Source organism: Talpa europaea (genome assembly GCF_964194135.1).
Source record: "Talpa europaea genome assembly, chromosome: 11".
Taxonomy (NCBI): Eukaryota; Metazoa; Chordata; class Mammalia; order Eulipotyphla; family Talpidae; genus Talpa; species Talpa europaea.
Genome location: NC_140078.1, coordinates 74,724,088 through 74,743,385, shown reverse-complemented (window position 1 = coordinate 74,743,385; position 19,298 = coordinate 74,724,088). Strand labels below are relative to the sequence as shown.

Genomic DNA, 19,298 nt, shown 5'->3' with positions numbered 1-19,298 from the left:
CTGCATTTCATTCATTCTGTGAGGCATCGTTTAACACTTCTGGAAGTATTTCTATTAAGTGGCTATTCTCAGTTATTAGTTCTTTTCTGATGTATTTGGTTCCTCTCGTAGTAAGAGAGGTGCTTTTTTTTTTTTTTTGGCTGGGTGTTAGTTGTGTATTTATTTCTGTTTTTGAGATTCCATCATAGCCTGTTTGAATTTCATATCTAAGTATTAAGGTCTACATCCAGTGGATGGTGGGAGAGGAGCAAGGTGTGGCCAGGTGGGATAGTGGTCTTACTGTTTGACAGATTATCAGTGTACCTTTATCTGTAATGCCCCCAGTCACTTCTACCTGGTACTTGTCTGCTTGTTCGTGCTCGGTGAGTTATGGGGTGAGAGGAATTAATTAATCCCATTTATTGATTGTGTTGCTGCATGCTGTTCTTTCCAGTTTCCATTCTGGATGGACCCTGTGTGTGCTGGGGTAAGGCACACTTAATGCCTTTGCTCTGGAAAGATCAGGCTCTGCTGTAACTGGTGTGCCCTGCTGCTTTCCCAGTGGGGTGGGCTGCTTATAGTGTGGCTCTGAGTGAATTTTGGGTTGAGAGATGTTTTTCAATGCAACAGTTGGGAAAAGAGCCTACCCTGCTTTAAAAAATAAGGAGAGCTTTAAAGATCCCTTCACTGTAGGAACCATATAATGGGAAAACTTTCTTAGATCACAGATAAAAGTTTTCAGTTGTTGTAAACTTTGACATTAAGACTATTTTTCTACTTCACTGAAATTTTATTTTCAAGTTAAAATGAATTGCATTTGGTATTGAGAAGTCTACAGTCTTATTGAGACTCAGAGGCTTCCTAATGTTACATGACCCCATGTTAGATGCTTTGTAATTTATTGACAAGCTGTTTAAAAGTTGAAGTATTCAGTCTCTGTATTCATTTATTACTTGGTTAGTTAATATGCAGTAGATACTGAAAACTAAATAAAATATGATTCCCTGTTGATAAATAGTGCAAAGGTTTGGATTTAGTGCTAGTGTGGAGCTTTTTGGTACATAAACAAAAAAATCTAGATGCACTCACTACAGTTTGTAGTTTAACATTTAGTGGAGGTTATCCATAGTTAATGAGAAGTACACCCATGCATGTGAATATGCAAAAAATGAATTCTTCATAAATCTGTATTTTTGTCCTACATTAAAATATTACTTTGTTGGTTCTCAGTAAACTAGGAAGAGATGGGAACTTTCTCAGCTTGATAAAAAGAGTATCTACAAAAAAAAGAAAAACCCTGCAACGCATGTTGTTAATGAATGCTTTCCCTCGAAGTCTGAAAATAAGGCAAGGATGCACATTCTTATTCCAAATAATACAAAAAGGCATACAGATTGGAAAAGAAGGAATAAAACTATTGCAACCCACAGGGGACATGATTGAAAATCTCAAGGTATCTGCAGAAAAATTCCTAGACTCAATAAATGAATTCAGCAAGATCTCAAGATACAAGATCAGCACATAAAATTAATTGCATTTCTCTATACTAACAACAAATGTGTGGAGACCAGGATTAAAAATACAATACTGTTTACAGTTATGCCAAAGAAAATGTGTATACGTCTGAACAAAACACATATAACAAAAAATCTGTTGAAAATTATAAAATGCTAATGAAAGAAATCATACAAGACCCAAGTAAATAGACTAAGCATTTTCATGAATTGGAGACAACATAGTACAGAAGTCGTTTCTCCTGTAGAAAGCCCGACAAAGTTTTATAGGCATGGACAAAATTATTCTAAAATTTGTATGAAAAGAAGAAGGGTTTAGAGTTTTTGAAAAAGAATAATAACAAAGGAGGAATTACTACTACAACCACTCTGAGAAATAGTTGGCAGTTTTTTGTAAGACAAACTTCCATCCAGTCCTGCAGTTGCAGTCCCAGAGAGGTGAACACCTATATTCACATAAAAACCTGTACATACATGTTTATTTGTAATAGCCAAAGAATGGAACAAACTAAATGTCCTCCGAAAGCTAAATGGTTAAACTGGTATACCCTTGCCTGGAATATTATGCAGTAATACCGGGGTATAAACTATTGATACAATCATTTGGCTAGATCTTAAGGCAATTATACTGAGTAATAAAAGATGACCTAGAAAGCTCATGCATTTATATAGTTCATGTATGACTCTTGAAATAACATATTGTAAAGATGGAGAGCAGAGTGGTGGTTGCCAGAGGTTATGGTGGTGAGCAGTAAAAAGGAATAACATGATGAGTCTTATATAGAACACTTCTGTATCTGGTTCCATGAATCTGCACATATGATAAAATTGCATAGATGTTGCACACACACCAAGGAGTGCATGTGAAACAAAATCTGAATAAACCGTACCAAATAGACTGTACCAATGTCAGCTTCCTGGTTCTGATGTGCTGCTGGGGCACGTTGGGTGAAGAGTACAAGGAACCTCCTTGTACATTTTTTGGGGGGTGGGGGCCAAAGCCTGTGAGTCTATAATTAAATAAAAATATTTTTTAAATTAGGTAATCAGCTCCCAAGTTATTTCCTATCCACCGAGGTAGAAGCATTTTGCCTTCATCATGTTAAAAGTTTGTACTTGCATTTATTTTAGAGCAGAAGTTCTTTTCTTTTGGTTCAGTAAATCCTTCAGATTTGATGATGGCTCTGGCCACATCTTAGAATTATGTTGTTAAGCATCTATAACTCTATTTTTCTTTAACTTAACTGCATGTGAAGAACATCTTAAAATCCATTTTAATGAATTTAAAAATGACTGGTCTGTCTAAAAAGAATTGCCTTGTCTTTAAAAAAAAGTGGATCAGTAAAACTAATTGAGATATTCTTGACTATATACTGCTAATAACTTGCATAATATGCAAACTTTTGGCTATCTTGGTACATTCAAGTACTAATTGTGGCTAAACTAGAAACCACATTTAACATATTTAAGGCAGTCTTTGCTGTACTCTAGGCCTGGTATAAAATCTAATCATACTCCCCCCTATAAAATAGTCTTCTAGAGAATTTAGAAAACAGGTGGCCCCTGAAAGAACTGTGATTGCAGCATTATGTGCATAATTGCTAAAATATTTTTCTCTAAAACATTTTTGAAAGATTACTCCTGTACAGGTAACATAGCTTAAGCTGTGATAACTTTCTTATGGAGCTTTGAAATAGTACAGAAGGATATAACCACATCAGCAATTTTTTTTTTAGAATTTTTTTTTTATTTATACAAGAGCTGGGGTACAGGCCAGAGATGCGGGAGGGCGAGAGGATTCACTAGAGACAGAGCGGAAAGCAGAACAGGCAGAAGGACCAAAAGCACTGCTGAGGGGAGCAGCGGGTGAGGCAGGAGAGGTCTGCTTCGCTATGTGGGAATCTCCCTGACTGGCCAGGAATCAAACAGGCTCTGCAGAGGCTGCGGACAGCTTCACAGCGCTGCACCCAATCCACTGCACCACCAGGGAGGCCCAGAAATTTTCTTTTTTTAAAAAATAAATCTGCCATAGTTATGTCAGAATTGGTAACTCTTGATTTCATTTCAAATTTATTCTAGAAAAGCTATTTATGTGCTTGATTTTACAGTCCTTCCCAAGCTGCCCCAAATCTTGAGTGTACACAGTTTCATTTTCTTCAAAGTTTCCATTGATTAGAGACATGCCTTAGTGATGTTTCAGTATTTTCTTACTTGGACCTTCAAAGTCCCAGAGTCCAGCTCTTGAACTATGCCACTTGGACCTATGGGCTCTGCTGGATCTAGATTAGAAGACTTTAGGCTTGAATCACAGAGTTTGAGGACTCTGTGGAGTTGGGGATTACTCATTTTATGATTTGTGGGTTTTTTACATAGGGAAGGAGTTTGGTCTGTTTTAAAGCAGCACCTTGTTTTATTTTAAAAAGTCAAGATGAAACCTGCCTGCAGGTGTGCCCAGCATAAGCAGCCTCTCAACCTAGGCCCAGGCCTGTGGCGCACATATGAAGCATGCTCAGAACTGGAAAACACATCCATAGAAATGTGGGACACTTTTGTGCCCCCCCCACCACCAGGTGCAAGGTCACATACTCTCAAAGTGTAACATCATCTCATGTCATATGAAACCAAAAATAAAAGTGAAAATTGTCCCCTAAACTGATTTTTCACATGATTTTGAAAAATGACAATTATTTCAAAAATTGATCTGGCATAAACCTGTAAATAAAACCACTTTATTTGGCATTATTCTATGTTCACAATGTACTGGCTTTTAAATGTGAATGTGGTGTAGTTAAGTATTTGAGAGGCAGGTAGCAGAGGTTCTGTGCCTTGAGTCAATCTTTTTGAGTAAAAGACTTATAAAAGTTTGTAAATAAGCTATTGCTCAAGTAATGTTTGTAATAAAGATTCTGGAGCATTAAGTGTGCATGGTATAATCTAGGTACTAGATAGATGGGTTTTTCAGACTAACAACCATTGATTTTTCAAGGATAGAAAGTAGGAGAAATGTGATTGGTGTGGTGTGATATTTTCACTACTGCATTTTTAGCCATGGTATTTATTGTCCTCACTATATTTAAGGCTCAAATCAAATGAAATGGATGTTGACATTATTTTAGAAAGTAAGTTACTGGTAAGAGAGTTATGTATGGTAAGATTTAAACTGGTGGTTCTCAACTCATTGCCCATCAGTTTTCCCTGGAGGAGATTTAAAAAAAAAGAAGAAATACCAGAAAGCCTTGCCTGGGCCCCACCTGTAGAGAGTCTGATTTAGAGTCTTGAATGTGGCCCACATTGAGAAGTTTCCATGGGGTTCTGTGCATCTTGCTTTGTTTGCCCTTGATTTAAACCTATAGAATCAAATTTCTTTAGTGACGGGAGGCAGGAGGGATATGCAACATTTTCATTTAACTGAATCAGTAAGTTTTAGGGAAAATTTTTTTCTTCAACCTCTTTAGGATTAGGCAACTGAGAATATGTATTTCTCATTTTTGGATGTTGATAATTGTACTTAAATCTATCCCCTCCGAGGCCCTTCCCCAACCCCCCACTTTAAATTCTGTGCTCATTTATGGATGAGTAAGTGAAGACAAGATTAAGACCTTTGAAAATTTTTTTGATAATGTTTCATGCCTGGGACTTCCAGCCAGACATCCTCAGGGGCCTTTGTCTTATGAAGGAGCCCACAGATTGTCCTGCTTGCTTCCTTTCCATTGCTGTCCCTTGGAGCTTCTGATTAGGGTGTCACCTGGCCTCACCAAGGTCAGAAATTTGCCTCACTGCCTCAGTGCTATAAATCTAGAAGATTCACAGTTCTCTGAAGACTTAACTACTCTTTTTTTTTTTTTTTTTAATTTTCTAGAGGCATGTCTTATTTATTTATTTATTTTTATTATTTGTTTGTTTGTTTGGTTTATACATGCACTGGGTACAGTCAGAAGCGCGGGAGGGCGAGAGAATTCACCAGAGCCAGAGCGGGGAGCAGAGCAGGCAGAAGGACCGAAGTACACTGCTGAGGGGAGCAGCGGGCGGCAGGAGAGGTCTGCACACCATGTGGGACCCTCCTCCGGTGGCCGGGGAGCAGCCGGGGATCGAACCGGCGCCGCAGAGGCCGGGGGCAGCTTCGCAACCCAGCGCTCAACCGCTGCGCCACCGGGGAGGCCCAAGACTTAACTACTCTTAACTAGAAAGGAGTTTAGTTTTTTTAAAGTGGACTTTATTGTACCTCTTACTCACTCCTCTAAAATCTTGTGTGTAAGGACAAAGATGTGCAGGGCTGGTAACTAGTTCCTATTTGAATAGAAACTGGAAGTTACTGTTTATCACTTCTAACTAGAACCAAGCTCTGAGTCTTTGGGCATCTCCTCTGAGGAGGTAGGGATTGGGCTGACCAGCATGGCCTTATATACTTAGGAAGAAGAGAAGGAAAACATTTTAGAAACAGGTTTCCTTTCCTTTGTTTCCTCCTGCTACAGTTCTCAGATGTGGCAAATTCCAGGTGAGGGGGGTCGGGTATATTGGGAATTAAGTGAGGAGCAGCTGTAAGGAGAGGAAGAGCCCTTGGGTCCAGACCAAGATGGCAGTTTCGGTAACTGCCACTCATAAGGAAATGGTGTTTTTCACTTCCTGGTAAAATTTGAGTCTGATCATGTCACTTCTCTACTTAGAACACTTAAAAGACTTCTATGTCATTCACAGTCAAAACCGATGCCTCACACTGGCCAACATAGCCCTCAAGATTGGCTTGTTTCTTCCCCGTAAAGGATGCTTTTCCCTTCCCTGTTTCCCAGTTACTAGCTCAGCCGCAGTCATCCTGCCTCCTTGCTGTAGTCACACTCCACACCCAGTTCATCCTCGGGGCCCTTGCACTTCCTGCCCTCAGCCCAGACCACCCTCACCATCTAGTCTATACCCCACGTTGGACAGCCCCAGCGCTGCCTGTTCTCCTAACTCATTTCTCTTTTTGTTATTTCCGTTTGTGAAATGGAGGTAACACCAGTTCCTGCCTTTTGGATTGTTGAAGGGATTAGATCGATGAATACATATTAAATACTTAGCATAACACCACACACAAAGTCAGCCTTCTGTTTGGTGCGGCTGTCTCAGCATTTCCTCTTCTGCAGAGATCACAGGATGCCTTCTCTTTCTGTGGGGCTGCAGCTGCTGTCCCAGAGGGCATTTAAAAGATCATGGCCTTACTTTTCTTCTGAGGTGTTCTCGTCTCCTTTGGAAATTTGTCTTGGGATTTCTGAAATGTTGGCTGCTGTGCGAGAACTGGGAGGACAGGCAGGCCAAGACCTTTGCTCTTGTGTTTTTCTTGCATCTGTTTTTAGCTGTATTAAACTTTAAGGAATTTGTATTTAGGGAATAGGTTAATGTCTACAGTAGGGATATTTCTGTGTGTGTGTGTGTGTGTAGGTGTGTGTGTGTGTGTTTTAATGTTAGATAAAAACAAGTGAAAGTCCTGGTAGTTATTTGATAATTGGAAGTTCTTGGAACTTCAGAGGAGCTTTTCAAACCACCCAAAACAGTAACTATTTTAATACAGAAGTACATATAGGAACTGAATCTACTTATATTCTCTTCAGATTGTAGCATAGGAAACTGTAGGGAGTTGAAAATACCAAATCTGCTTTCTTATTTTTTTAAGCTTTTGCGGGGGGTGGGGCGGTGGGAGAAGCATATACTTTGAAGAAAGACTGGGTTACAAAACAAAATTGCAAGAGTTAGAACAGATTTTTTAGCACAACAAACTTGGAGTCCTGTTAGGCACAATACACATTGCTGGACAGACTCCGAGCTCCGCACGCCTGAGTGCATTACTGTAGTGTTTGTAAGAACTGCTGGAAGATACGCACGTTTACATGCAGGTGCTGTGCTTGCTCATTTGTGGGCTCTCTCTTGGGAGCCTATGCAACTAGTTAGTGACAGATCTAGTTTTCTGGTTACGTGTGCCGTCCTGCTTTGTCATGATGCTGTGTGGGAAACACTTTCAGTCACATTATCATGCAGTGTGATTTTCTTTCTTTCAAGTTCTGTGGCTTCCAACAGTCTGATCTTCACATGTTAATGTTGACTTTGGTAGAAAAAGAAGGAGGACAGAAGTACACCAGGGCACCACAGAGCAAAGTCAAGTTAATTAGCAGAGATTATACTGTGGAACTGGTGCTTTATTACAACCAGGATGCCAGGCGTTTGCCCTTCGCTCTTCCTTCATTTGTTATTCCTGTCATACTGTGTCACTTCTTGATCTTTGGGGAATATTGACTTATCTACCAATGTTTTTTGATTAACCTAATAGTGACATATTTAAAATTAGATCCAATTTAGTGTAAAATTTAATTTTTTAAAATTTTAATTCAGAATTATTTTAAAATTTAGAACCTAAAGAAAAAAATTGTAGGATCCCAGTATTTGTAGCACTCTGGTTAGTAGAAAAACAAGACTTGGTGGAGTAAAGACCCTCTTCGTAGATACATCTAAATGCTGGTGCCCAGGGTATTCTTCTAGAGTAAGCATACTAGTTTGCTGGGTAAAAATAATGGAGGGGTTGTCGATGACTAAAAAAAGACATGATGAGATGCAGAGGACACGTGCCCGGATTGCCTTTTCCCTTTGGAATTAAGATGGGGCAATGCCAAGGCTTGCTTACTCCAGATGGCTCGCTTGTCCCCCTTGCACAATAGTAGGGTCCTTGAGAGAGGGAACTGTGTGTTTGTTTATGTCTTATCTGTGTCCCAACCCTGGTAAACAGCACCTGGTAAACAGGACAGGGTTTTAATGTTTGTTTAAATGAATAAAAACTACAGAGATGAACTAAAGAAACAAAAATTGACATTTTTGTAGACCTTACAGTTTCATTGTGGCGCCTGTGGCTCTTGCTGATCTCCATTTGCTTCCATCTTGCCTCCTTTTTCCTGCTCTGTGTTATATTCACGAGTCCTGCTCTCCTGATCCTCATGAAAACTGCAGTTCTTTTCTTCAGAGAGATGCACACATAAGTGCAGTTTCAGAGGTGTTTCGGGACCATTTGTGATGCCTTTTTTTTTTAGGTCTGGTCTTTGTAAGTAAAATGTAGGCCCACAACTGGGTGGCTAAAATGAGCACAAGCAGTTTGGAAATAAGCTTAGGAGCATAAAATACAGATGTAGAATATTGTCCCTGTTTTTGTGCTTTTGGCTACCTGACTCTAACTCATTGTTGTTTTTTACATTAGCTCTCTCATTTTCCTTACTGTGTTTTAAATGTCTCAGCTTTGACTAGGGAAGATTGTAATGGAAAATTGGAGGTAAAATGGTATATACACAGCTGGTCCCATAAGGAGTATCAAGTCACTGGGGGTGCAGTGTTCTTTTTATTTTGTAACTGGTATGTTTGGTAAAATATTTTTAAAAACATTTTATGTTATTAACATAATCTGTATGTATCCACTTTTCACTGACTTTTGGGAATTCTTCCAGTTTAATAAGACTTAACATGGAACTTGAGTAGATGGCAGGGAAGCCCCTTAGATGGTATGAGCCTAAGTTACACGGTGTGATTCTCAGTTTTGTACCCAGTGGTAGTTTCCAGAGTACTGCAACTGGCTTAACACATTCTTTAGAGGCGTGTACATGAATACAGTTGATTAATATTTGAGATATTAAGTATGTCCATTACAAGCTATATTCTTACATATTTAGCTCTATTTTCCTCAGGTTTTTAAATATATATTTATATATAGGATCCTCTTGTAGCTGTTATATTGTATTAGTTGATTGAATTTAACCTTTTTTAAGGACCAATTTGTGATCCATTAAAAGTTCTAAGGCCGCAGGATTCTTCTTTGGATTTCTGCCTGCACTCTAGACAGGGCTGTTCCTGATCTGGAATTTCAATTCATCTATTCCTATTGTTTCCATGACTTTGAAAATCACTGTGTCCACAGCAAGGTAGTTGTCTAGTAGATTACCCCCATGGAAGAGCATTATGTTTCAATTTGTAGTAGAAGAATGTACTCTTACAGTATGTTGCTTTGCTATTGGCCCCGTTTCTACTTTTCAAAACATATTTCTAATGTTTGAACATTTTAGGTTTTGTAACTGGTATAATAAAATTTGACAAAAGCTTGAGATTTTTCCTGTGAGCTTGTAAAAGGAATAATTTAGGTTTTACAAGGTGTGCTTTTAAAGATCTAATTTTGGAAAGGTATGAATTTGAAACTGATTCTGCCTTGAGGAGGTATTTTGAAAGACATGGAAGGTTGGTTCTGGCTAGGTGGAAATTTCAGGACAGCCAGAATACCCCGGCTAACTTTGTCTGGGAATGTACCCGGCATGGGTGTCCAGTGGTGGCTCTGGCTTTAGTGTCACCTTCTCCTTGAAAACCTAAAGCACAGAAATACTAGAACTAGAGGATGAAACTGCCAGCAGCACTAACCCAACTCCTTTCCTGACTTCCTGGGATCAAGGCCCTCTCCCTGCACTGTCATATTAAGATGGAAAACCTGAACTTTATGTAGAGATTGTGTGGACCCATAATCCTGCCCTTCTTCTTTCATCACATTTTACAAGTTAAGGATTTTTACAGAACATTAGTGAGTTTAATATTTGAGTTTTCTTAATCCTTGAAGGAAGTTCTTATACTAAAAATTAAAATAATTCCTACTATAGCTATTCATGCTGTGGAGAGATTGATCTATAATCCGTCAAGGGAACCTAGCAGAATCAAGTATCCCAAACCATAGGGTGAGAATCACTGTCTCAGGCCCTTCTTTTTTTTTTTTTTTTTTTAACCTTTACATTCCTATGAAAAAATTGTGCTTACTCAGTTAAAGTATGAAGTATGTACACATAACACTGTTAAGCACAGCTAACTTTTTTTTTTTTTTTAAAGATTTATTTATACAAGAGCCAGGGTACAGTCCAGATGCGTGGAAGGGTGAGAGGAGTCACCAGAGACAGAGTAGGGAACAGAACAGGCAGACTGATGAAATATACTGCTGAGGGGAGCAGCGGGCGAGACAGGAGAGGTCTGCTCGCCATGGGGGTTGCTCCAAGGCCAGCGGGGATCGAACCGACACTACAGAGGCTGCCGACAGCCTCACAGTGCTGAAGCACAGCTAACTTTTAGTTCCTTTTTTTTTACAATAAGTAAATGTTCTTATACATAAAATAATTCATAAGTATATTGAGTAAAAAGTATAAAATCTCGGGCCTCCCTGATGGTGCAGGTGGTTGAGCTCAGTGCTGTGAAGCTGTCTGCAGCCTCCACAGTGCCGGTTTGATCCCCGGCAGCTGAGGAGCAACCCACATGGCAGGGCAGACCTCTCCTGTCTCGCCCGCTGCTCCCCTCAGCAGTGTCTTTTAGTCAGTCTGCCTGTTCTGTTCCCCACTCTGTCTCTGGTGAATCCTCTCACCCTCCCACACATCTGGCCTGTACCCCAGCTGTTGTATAAATAAGTAAATCTTTTTTTTTTTTTTTTAAAGTATAAAGCCTCTTTTGCCTGGAGGTAACAATTTTTTTTAATGAGTCCTTGTAGGATCTGCACTTTTTGCGCAGACACCCTCTCAGAAATGACCAGATAAGTGTTGGTGTGCATATTTATAGAAGAGAGAACTAAGAGCTATAGAAGCCAGGTAACGTGGCCAAGAATACAATGATAGCCTAATTAAATGGCCAAGGTATGATTTAACCTTGGCCTCTTTGAAGTTTTAGCCCAGGTCTATGCTCTTTTCATTAAGCCATATTGAAAGAAATCTCACAACTATTCCATTTTAGCCTGACTTACCTTTCCCTCTTACTTGGTAAAGTTCACTTTCTGACCCAAATCAGATTTTTAAAGTGATTTTTGAAGGAATGCTAAGTGGGAAGGGTGTCTGCTGCTTCTTTGGTTTGGATTTGTGTGAACGTGTGAGGCTGCACAGTATGTGATCGGTAACCTTTGACTTCTTGAACTTTTTCCTGTTTTCTTTTGGCTAGAAAAAAACAAATTTCACAAGGCCTTTAACAGCTGACTAAAACAAACTGCAGCTACTTTTCACTGATCCCCCAACTACAGTCAAGTCTGAGCATTTCTTAGTCTCTTTTCCTATTTAGCTTTTATTGAAAGGAATAATATTGGGGCCTTCCTGGTTGCACAAGGGGTTAAGACACAACCTATGAAGCTATCCACAGCTATCCGCAGCCTCTGCAGCATGAGTTCGATCCCTAGCCAGGGAGCAACCCACATGGCGCAGCAGACCTCTCCTGACTCACCAGCTGCTCCCCTCAGCAGTGTCTTTCAGTCTGCCTGTTCTGTTCCCCACTCTGTCTCTGGTGAATCCTCTCACCCCCCACACTTCTGGCCTGTACCCCAGCCCTTGTATGCACAAATAAATAAATCTTTAAAAAAACAGGAATAATCTTGTGTATCTGTCTTTATATCTGAAACTGCTTCAGTTGCCTTTTGGGGACCCTCCCCAAATAGTATTTACAAGAAGTATTGCTTTCTCTTTAATTTTAGCTTCACTCCATACAGCAGACTTCTGTCAGGTTGGCACTACCTGTGCACAGGACATGATCCTGTTCAAGGAGTTCTGTGTAATGGAGGCAATAGGAGAACATCTGTAATTACAGCTCATTGTGATGATACTGACTGAAATCACGAGGTGGCCTAGGTAACAAGGTTTGGGGAGTCTTCGTGGAAAATGAGTGTTAGTGGTAGATTTAGAATCACTTAAGAATTCTAAGCATATGATAGAATTGGCAGGATCTCTGGCCTGGAGGTCAGAACCCACAGTGTGGGGAGTCTGGGATGTCTCCTAAGATTTGATTGGGTGGAGGTGCCATTGGCCAGGATAGAACACAGATGGGGACAAATAGGATTGGGTGAACAAAGATAAGCTTTGTTTGGGTAGTATTGATTTTTTTTTTTTTTTTTTATAGAGGCATGCTTTATTTATTTGTTTGCTGGTTTGTTTGTTTGTTTTTGTTTATACATGCACTGGGTACAGTCAGAAGCGCGGGAGGGTGAGAGAATTCACCAGAGCCAGAGCGGGGAGCAGAGCAGGCAGAAGGACTGAAGTACACTGCTGAGGGGAGCAGCGGGCGGCAGGAGAGGTCTGCACGCCATGTGGGACCCTCCTCCGGTGGCCGGGGAGCAGCCGGGGATCGAACCGGCGTCGCAGAGGCCGTGTGCAGCTTCGCAACCCAGCGCTCAACCGCTGCGCCACCGGGGAGGCCCTGGGTAGTATTGATTTTTGAAGTTCCCAGGGAACATTTAGATGGATTCAGGTCTGGAATTGTTTTTTGTTTTTTTGTAGTAGGTTTGGGGTAATGACATTCATTCTAACTTTTTTAAAGAAAAGAAATGACCTCTTATTAAATATTAAGATTTAGCTCCTAACTAGAGTATTGATAGAACCAGGAATAATGTGGACTTGTGCATATTTCATTCCTCTTCTGCCCCGATCTTACACTGTTACTTCAAATGACCAGTTTTCTAGTTTTACAGTTGTTTCTAGTCATGTCTGTTGAACCAGTCACTGACCTTAGATCAAGAATCTGAATGATTAGGTTTCTGAATATTATACAAGAAACCAAAGTCCTACTTATATTAGAGAGCTCCTGGGCCTTAAATTCTTTGGTAACAGTGCAAGGATGCATTTCTTTTTACATAGTATTGGGTCATACGTCAGTTGCTGGTGACCACAGTTGGAACTAAAAAGTGATTGCATAAATCCTGCTAGTTGCAAGGGGTATAGTAGAAGGTCCCTGCTCTATCTGTAGTGGGTTTAGGACATTCTGTTCCTATTGCTGACTCATGGCTATACTGATAAAAGAGGAAAAAATAAAGGCTTCTTCCTAAAACCTTTCTTCCGGTCTTTCCATTCTTACTGCTTTCTAATTCTTACTCTTTCTTTTGCTGTCTAGGTAATCCAGTTCAGAAATGATTTTTTCAGAAAATTACTCAGTAGTCACTACACCTTCCCGCCCCCTTTGGCAACTGCTCTTCCTTAAATTAATCTTTAGCATGTTCTTTTATTCTGTTTTATTTACAGTTTGCCCTTTTGTTAGCCTGCTTAAAAATGAACTTTGTAATATAAACTCCACCTTCAAGACTAGAAATAGCATAAGTCAATTGAATTTTGAAAATTCACTTGCTGAATGTTGGCAGATAAGGCTTCAGTATACTCATTTCTGAAATCTCATTTCCAGCTAGTTTGAGAACTGCCAGTAAGGAAGACCAGTAACTCCCACCATTAAAACTAAGACTTGATTTTCTTTCTACCCAATTCCACAGTTCTGTGAGTTGAAAGATATTTAACCAAGGAACTCTATTTATTTCTTCTGTCATTTTTTATAAATCAAGAGCCTATAACTAGATCTGAAATAAAAACATATGCTTCAGGTAGTCGTAACATTAAGTTTGATTTTTCAGTGATCAGAGTTTGTTAACCTATGAACAGTCATTGCCAGTAATGTTTTTTTATTTTTTTTTAAAGATTTATGTATTTATTTATACATGCACTGGGTACAGTCAGAAGCACGGGAGGGTGAGAGAATTCACCAGAGCCAGAGGGGAGAGCAGAGCAGGCAGAAGGACGAAATACACTGCTGAGGGGAGTAGCGGGCGGCAGGAGAGGTCTGCGCGCCAAGTAGGACTCTTGCCCGGTGGCTGGGGAGCGAACCGGCGCTGCAGAGGCTGCGGGCAGCTTCACAACCCAGCACTCAATCGCTACGCCACCGGGGAGGCCCCCCAGTAATGTTTTTTTTAAAAGAAAAAAAAAAATAAAACCTCCTTCCATGCCCTTCTCACCTTTTCCTCCTGATTCTCAAATCTGTGGAATGACCATAAGTTACATGATCTGGTTAACTCCCAGGACTGAGGTCAAGAACAACTGAGGTAAAGGATTTTGTGGGCAGAATTCTTTTCACGTCTGATTTACCTCTGTGTAGTATCATGTAAAAACAGCAGGGTTCCCCAGTGTTCGGGGGCTCATGATGGGTCCTTTCCGGCTGATGTTCCTACCATTAGGAAATGGACTGATTCATCTCCTCTTTGAACTGATCGTTCAGTGTGTACCTGGTGCTTGCGTGGACTTTCATTGAACACAGAAATTGAACAGAACAAATACCTTCCCTGCCCTATCAGGGCTTGGGTTTGCTTCCTTAGACATTCATACTTTGGAATATGAGTGTTTTTGACTGTTTGAAGTAATATTGTGAGTCTGCTTTTGCTCATCTTAGTATTTTTGGATTCCTAACCAGTTCAATATTTAACACTGTGTCTTTGATTTGTAGATATTTGGAGTCTGGGAGTGATTCTTTTCATGCTGGTGTGTGGGCAGCCACCCTTTCAAGAGGCCAATGACAGTGAAACATTGACAATGATTATGGATTGCAAATATACAGTACCGTCCCACGTGTCTAAAGAGTGTAAAGAGTAAGTAAAAAAACAAAAGCATGTGGAAACCTTAAGCACTCAGAAATTTTATTTTATTCCATCAACATGTCAAAAATTTGAGATGATAATACCCGAGAATTTGTTTTCATTTTAATTTTTGAATTTAATATTTCTACTCTCTTAAGTATATTTTGATGGGTTAGCCCCAGAGTGATTTGAAATTTAATGTGAGAGTACAGTATTAGTCTGTATTTCAAATATGCCTGTTTTCAAGAAACCCATTACATACATGCCCCTTCATCTTCACAAGAGATCATTAGTTTCATTGGAAATTAGATATTACCCTGGGAACTACCTTCCTCTTCTTGCATTCACAGAAAGCAAGACCACCTGCAGTTAAGTTCCAGAGAGTTAGTGCGCTTTCTTTCCTGAAATAGACCATCAACATACCATTTTAGGATTTACATAGCATATCTCATTTTATTCACACACTGCTCCTCCCAGTTGACTAAAGAACCCTGTTTTGGCTTATGTAACTATGGGAAGTCAGCAACCAAAGTATGTGCAAGTTGAATTTTTGAAATTTAAAGTACTTTATAGTAACAATCATGTGTAATGAAAAATACAATAATGGAATAAAATGTCAGAAGTTTAGTATTTCATTAACATTATGCTTGGTATATTTTAATACATAACGACTGAGATTACAGCCCTTACTTAAAGGATTTTGAATTACTTCCATTAGGTGGTAAGAAGCAAACCTGATAACTTGAGGAATCTTGTCTTCAGTCTTTTCTTACCATGTTATGAAAAGGGGTAGGATGGGCTGGGTAAGAACTTGAGTGTGCCATACTCATTAATTTGGACCATAGAATTGTGTGAGGACCAGTTTATAGTAAGAAAGTCTTAGACAAAATCCTCCGGCCCTACCTTAAGAACCATTGTTGAGACAGGCAAGTTTCCTTCTTGACATCTGAACAACAGATTTGTTCCTCATTCACCCTCACACTGAAGTTGGTGTCCTAAGACTTTACAAGGACTCTAGGTTGTATTCGCCACCTTCAGTAGGTCCTACTTGTTATAGGCTGTTTCATGCACTCATTGTAGACTTCAAAACTGAACCAGAAACTGTTAGGCCAAAGACCACCTTTGTCATTTGCCACCTAAGAGTTCTGCCTTTACTCTATTTTTACCTGTAAGTATTCCTTACTTAATTTGTTTGTTCATTGTTTTGCAAACACAATGCCTTTAAACATAATGTGTCTAATGACACATTATATGGCATTTTGGTGTTTTAATCAGCAGGGTCATTCATTGCTCTGGAATAGAAGTGGACTTCCTGTACTCTGTATATCATTACTGATCATTGTATCTAGTTCTGGTATGCCACCAAGCCACAGTTAATTCGAAAGTAGATGTTGATACCTAGAGTTAATGCTAGATGATAGGAAATTATAGCTGTATATTAGATTTATCAGTGTATCTCGAGGTTGTGATTTTTTAATTTCTGAGTCTGGTGGTTACTAAATCTTTATTCCCATCTGCCCCATCACCACCACAAGTGAACCTAATGAAACTGATGGTATAAATGTGGGAAATAAATTTGAATAAAGTAAGCCACCAATAACAACCCCTTCCAGCAGCTAGCTTTAACAATGGACTTACTTCCTTTGCAGCCTGATCACACGGATGTTACAGAGAGATCCCAAGAGAAGGGCTTCTTTAGAAGAGATTGAAAACCATCCTTGGCTTCAGGGAGTAGACCCTTCACCAGCCACAAAGTATAACATCCCACTTGTGTCATACAAAAACCTGTCAGAAGAGGAGCATAACAGCATCATTCAGCGCATGGTGCTTGGGGACATAGCGGATCGAGACGCCATTGTAGAGTATGTCAGCACTCATTAATATCGGGGCCACGGGTTTAGGAGTCTTGGAATGGGCTCTCAGCTTATCAGGGCCTGCGGCCACTGTGTTATGAATAGAGGTCCTAGTTGGCAAGGCGTATGTCATTTATTTCTATAGCTCCTGACCCGTTGCTGGGCTCACAGGTTTTGTTGTGTTTGTTTTTGTACTTGTGAACAAGTAAGTCATTGCTGGGTAGTATTGGGGAATGCTCTGGCCTTTGTCCCTTCCTCCAGGGGTGGATTGGAGTGGCCTATTTTTTATCCTAGAACATCCCTTGTATCCTTTGTTCCAGTGTCTCTTTCTAGTCCTTGCAGTAAGCAGGGAGAATGGGGCAGCAGCACACTTAGAGTGCTCTAAATCAGGGATTGGTTTATCAGGCCAGTCACACATTTTGTAAGTAAACCTTCCCGGGACCACAGTATGCCCGTGCGTTTACGTATTGTCTCTGGATGCACTGGGCTGTGATGTGAGAGAGACCACATGACCCACAGAGCCCAGAATGCATACTTCTCTGACCCTTTGCAAACCCTGCTGCAGAAGCCTGGGATGCACAAGATAAGTCCTTTAAAACCAAAACCAGTTTTTAATAACCCCAAGAAGTTTGGAATCAAGAGTAATGTAAAGATGCATTTCTGGGGGGGACAAAAAAGGAGATGCATGGCTTTGTTTTAACAATGATTCATTTCTTTAAGAGACCCTGTCTATGAAAATAGGAAGGCATTTTCACAAACGAAGTTAATCTTTTGAATGCAACAGTTGGATATAATGGAAAGAGGACATACCTGGGGACAAAAAAGAGGTTCCCATCGGAGGGCCCCTCTGGCATGACTGATTGATCTGACCCAGTTACTGGATCTCGGGGAAAGGAGGTTCCAGGCTAGACTTACAAAACTGCGGCTTGAGGACTGCCACGCAGAGCACTCAAGTGGCCTGGCCCCCGAGAAGGGTGGTGTCTGCATAACGGACAGACATCTCTAAGGTGTTTTTAGTACACTGGAAATGAAGATTGATAAAAGTAAACCCAGGTTCATAACTGGGGTTTAAATACAAGTGTCTGCAGGTTTCTAAATGTGTTGTAAGTTTTCACAGATTGACCCACAGCTACTTACATGACCTAAAGGAATAGGAAGAGCAGGGTAGTTGCTATTCCTGCCAAAGACTCACTTTAGGAATGTGGAGAAAGTGATTTTTCATTTTGAGTGGATAAAAAGACTCTTTATATTTCCTTACAGTGACAGTATGTTTAGCTTACATGAAAACATGCAGTAGAGTTACATAGAACGATGTAATTCGTGTAAGTTTAAGTATAAACTTTATGCCTGCCCATCACCCGAGGGTCAGTGCCCCTGGTAGAAGCAGGAGCTGGGAGAAGTGAGCTCTCCCGCTGCCTGTGGTGCGTTCTCAAGGTCGTTCCCAAGTTTAAAGACACAGGTTTGTTGATACCTGCAACGCACACCGACGACTTGATCTTTGGCTCAGCCAAAGAAACTGAACAGTCTGAACAGTCATTCTGAGCCCTTGAATTCACCTTGGGCTCTTTGGAATCTCATACCCAGCCTGCACTGTCTCCATTAGCTGTGATCCCACTGTGCATTTTGTGAAAAGTGATTTCTGCATTTTTTTCTTTCCCAAGTGTTCATTTGGTTCATTGTCACTAACTGTGGGAAGCTTTCAAAAAGCGTAGTGCCGCATTTCTGGGCCTTACAGGTCTTCTGTGGCATTCTGGGCCTATGTCCCCAACAGGCCAACTGCAGGAGAGCAAGCACGGCTGTGTGCCCTGTGGGCTTTTGCCTCAGTGTCTCCCAACAGGGTGCCCACCAGAAGAGATAGTTGAGGCAGTAGTTACTCTTAAAATAAGTGAATGAATGCTTTGATTTTTAATTCAGAGAAGGGATAAATAGCAAAATCTCAATTACATTAATAATTCATTAATGTCCAAAATGCCAATATATGCAGAAAGTGTAAGAAATTTATCCTGATTTTTCTGATTGGTACTAGTATTTCAGTGCACATTCGTATAATTTTATACTTCTAATGGAAGCAAGCAAGCAAGCTGGTATAACACACTTTTGGCGCAGGTTAAATTTTTGGATAATATATACATTCTTGAAAACTTCATTGCCTTATGTGTCTAAAACTGACACCCCATTCAGTTGCCATCAGCATTAGTATTTTTCATATTAATTAAATAGCTTTATGAAGTTTTTTTTTCATTTCAAAAATGACCTTTGAATTTTTTGCCTTGTGTTTTTTCATAATTTTAAAAGATTCCAAATCATTGTATTTCACTTGCTTGTACTTAAAAAAAAATCAGTTCTGCTGGTAAAAATCTGCTAATGTATCTTACATTTACTCTTCCCTTTGTTTTCCTCAGAGCCCTGGAAACCAACAGGTATAATCACATCACAGCCACTTACTTCTTACTTGCTGAAAGGATCCTGAGGGAAAAGCAAGAGAAAGAAATACAGACCCGATCTGCAAGTCCTAGCAATATTAAGGCCCAGTTTAGGTGAGAAAAAAAATCTTCACTGATT

At 40.1% G+C, this 19,298-nt stretch overlaps 1 protein-coding gene across 1 annotated transcript in view; it reads left to right on the top strand.

The window, feature by feature from the left end:
* SNRK (SNF related kinase) overlaps positions 1–19,298 on the top strand; it is a gene marked incomplete at both ends in the record, with an annotated part of 43,841 nt that overhangs the window by 19,954 nt on the left and 4,589 nt on the right. Inside the window, 3 exon segments of the mRNA XM_084246997.1 lie at positions 14,754–14,895; positions 16,533–16,745; positions 19,139–19,273. Of these exon segments, the coding sequence (XP_084103123.1) occupies positions 14,754–14,895; positions 16,533–16,745; positions 19,139–19,273 (490 nt within the window).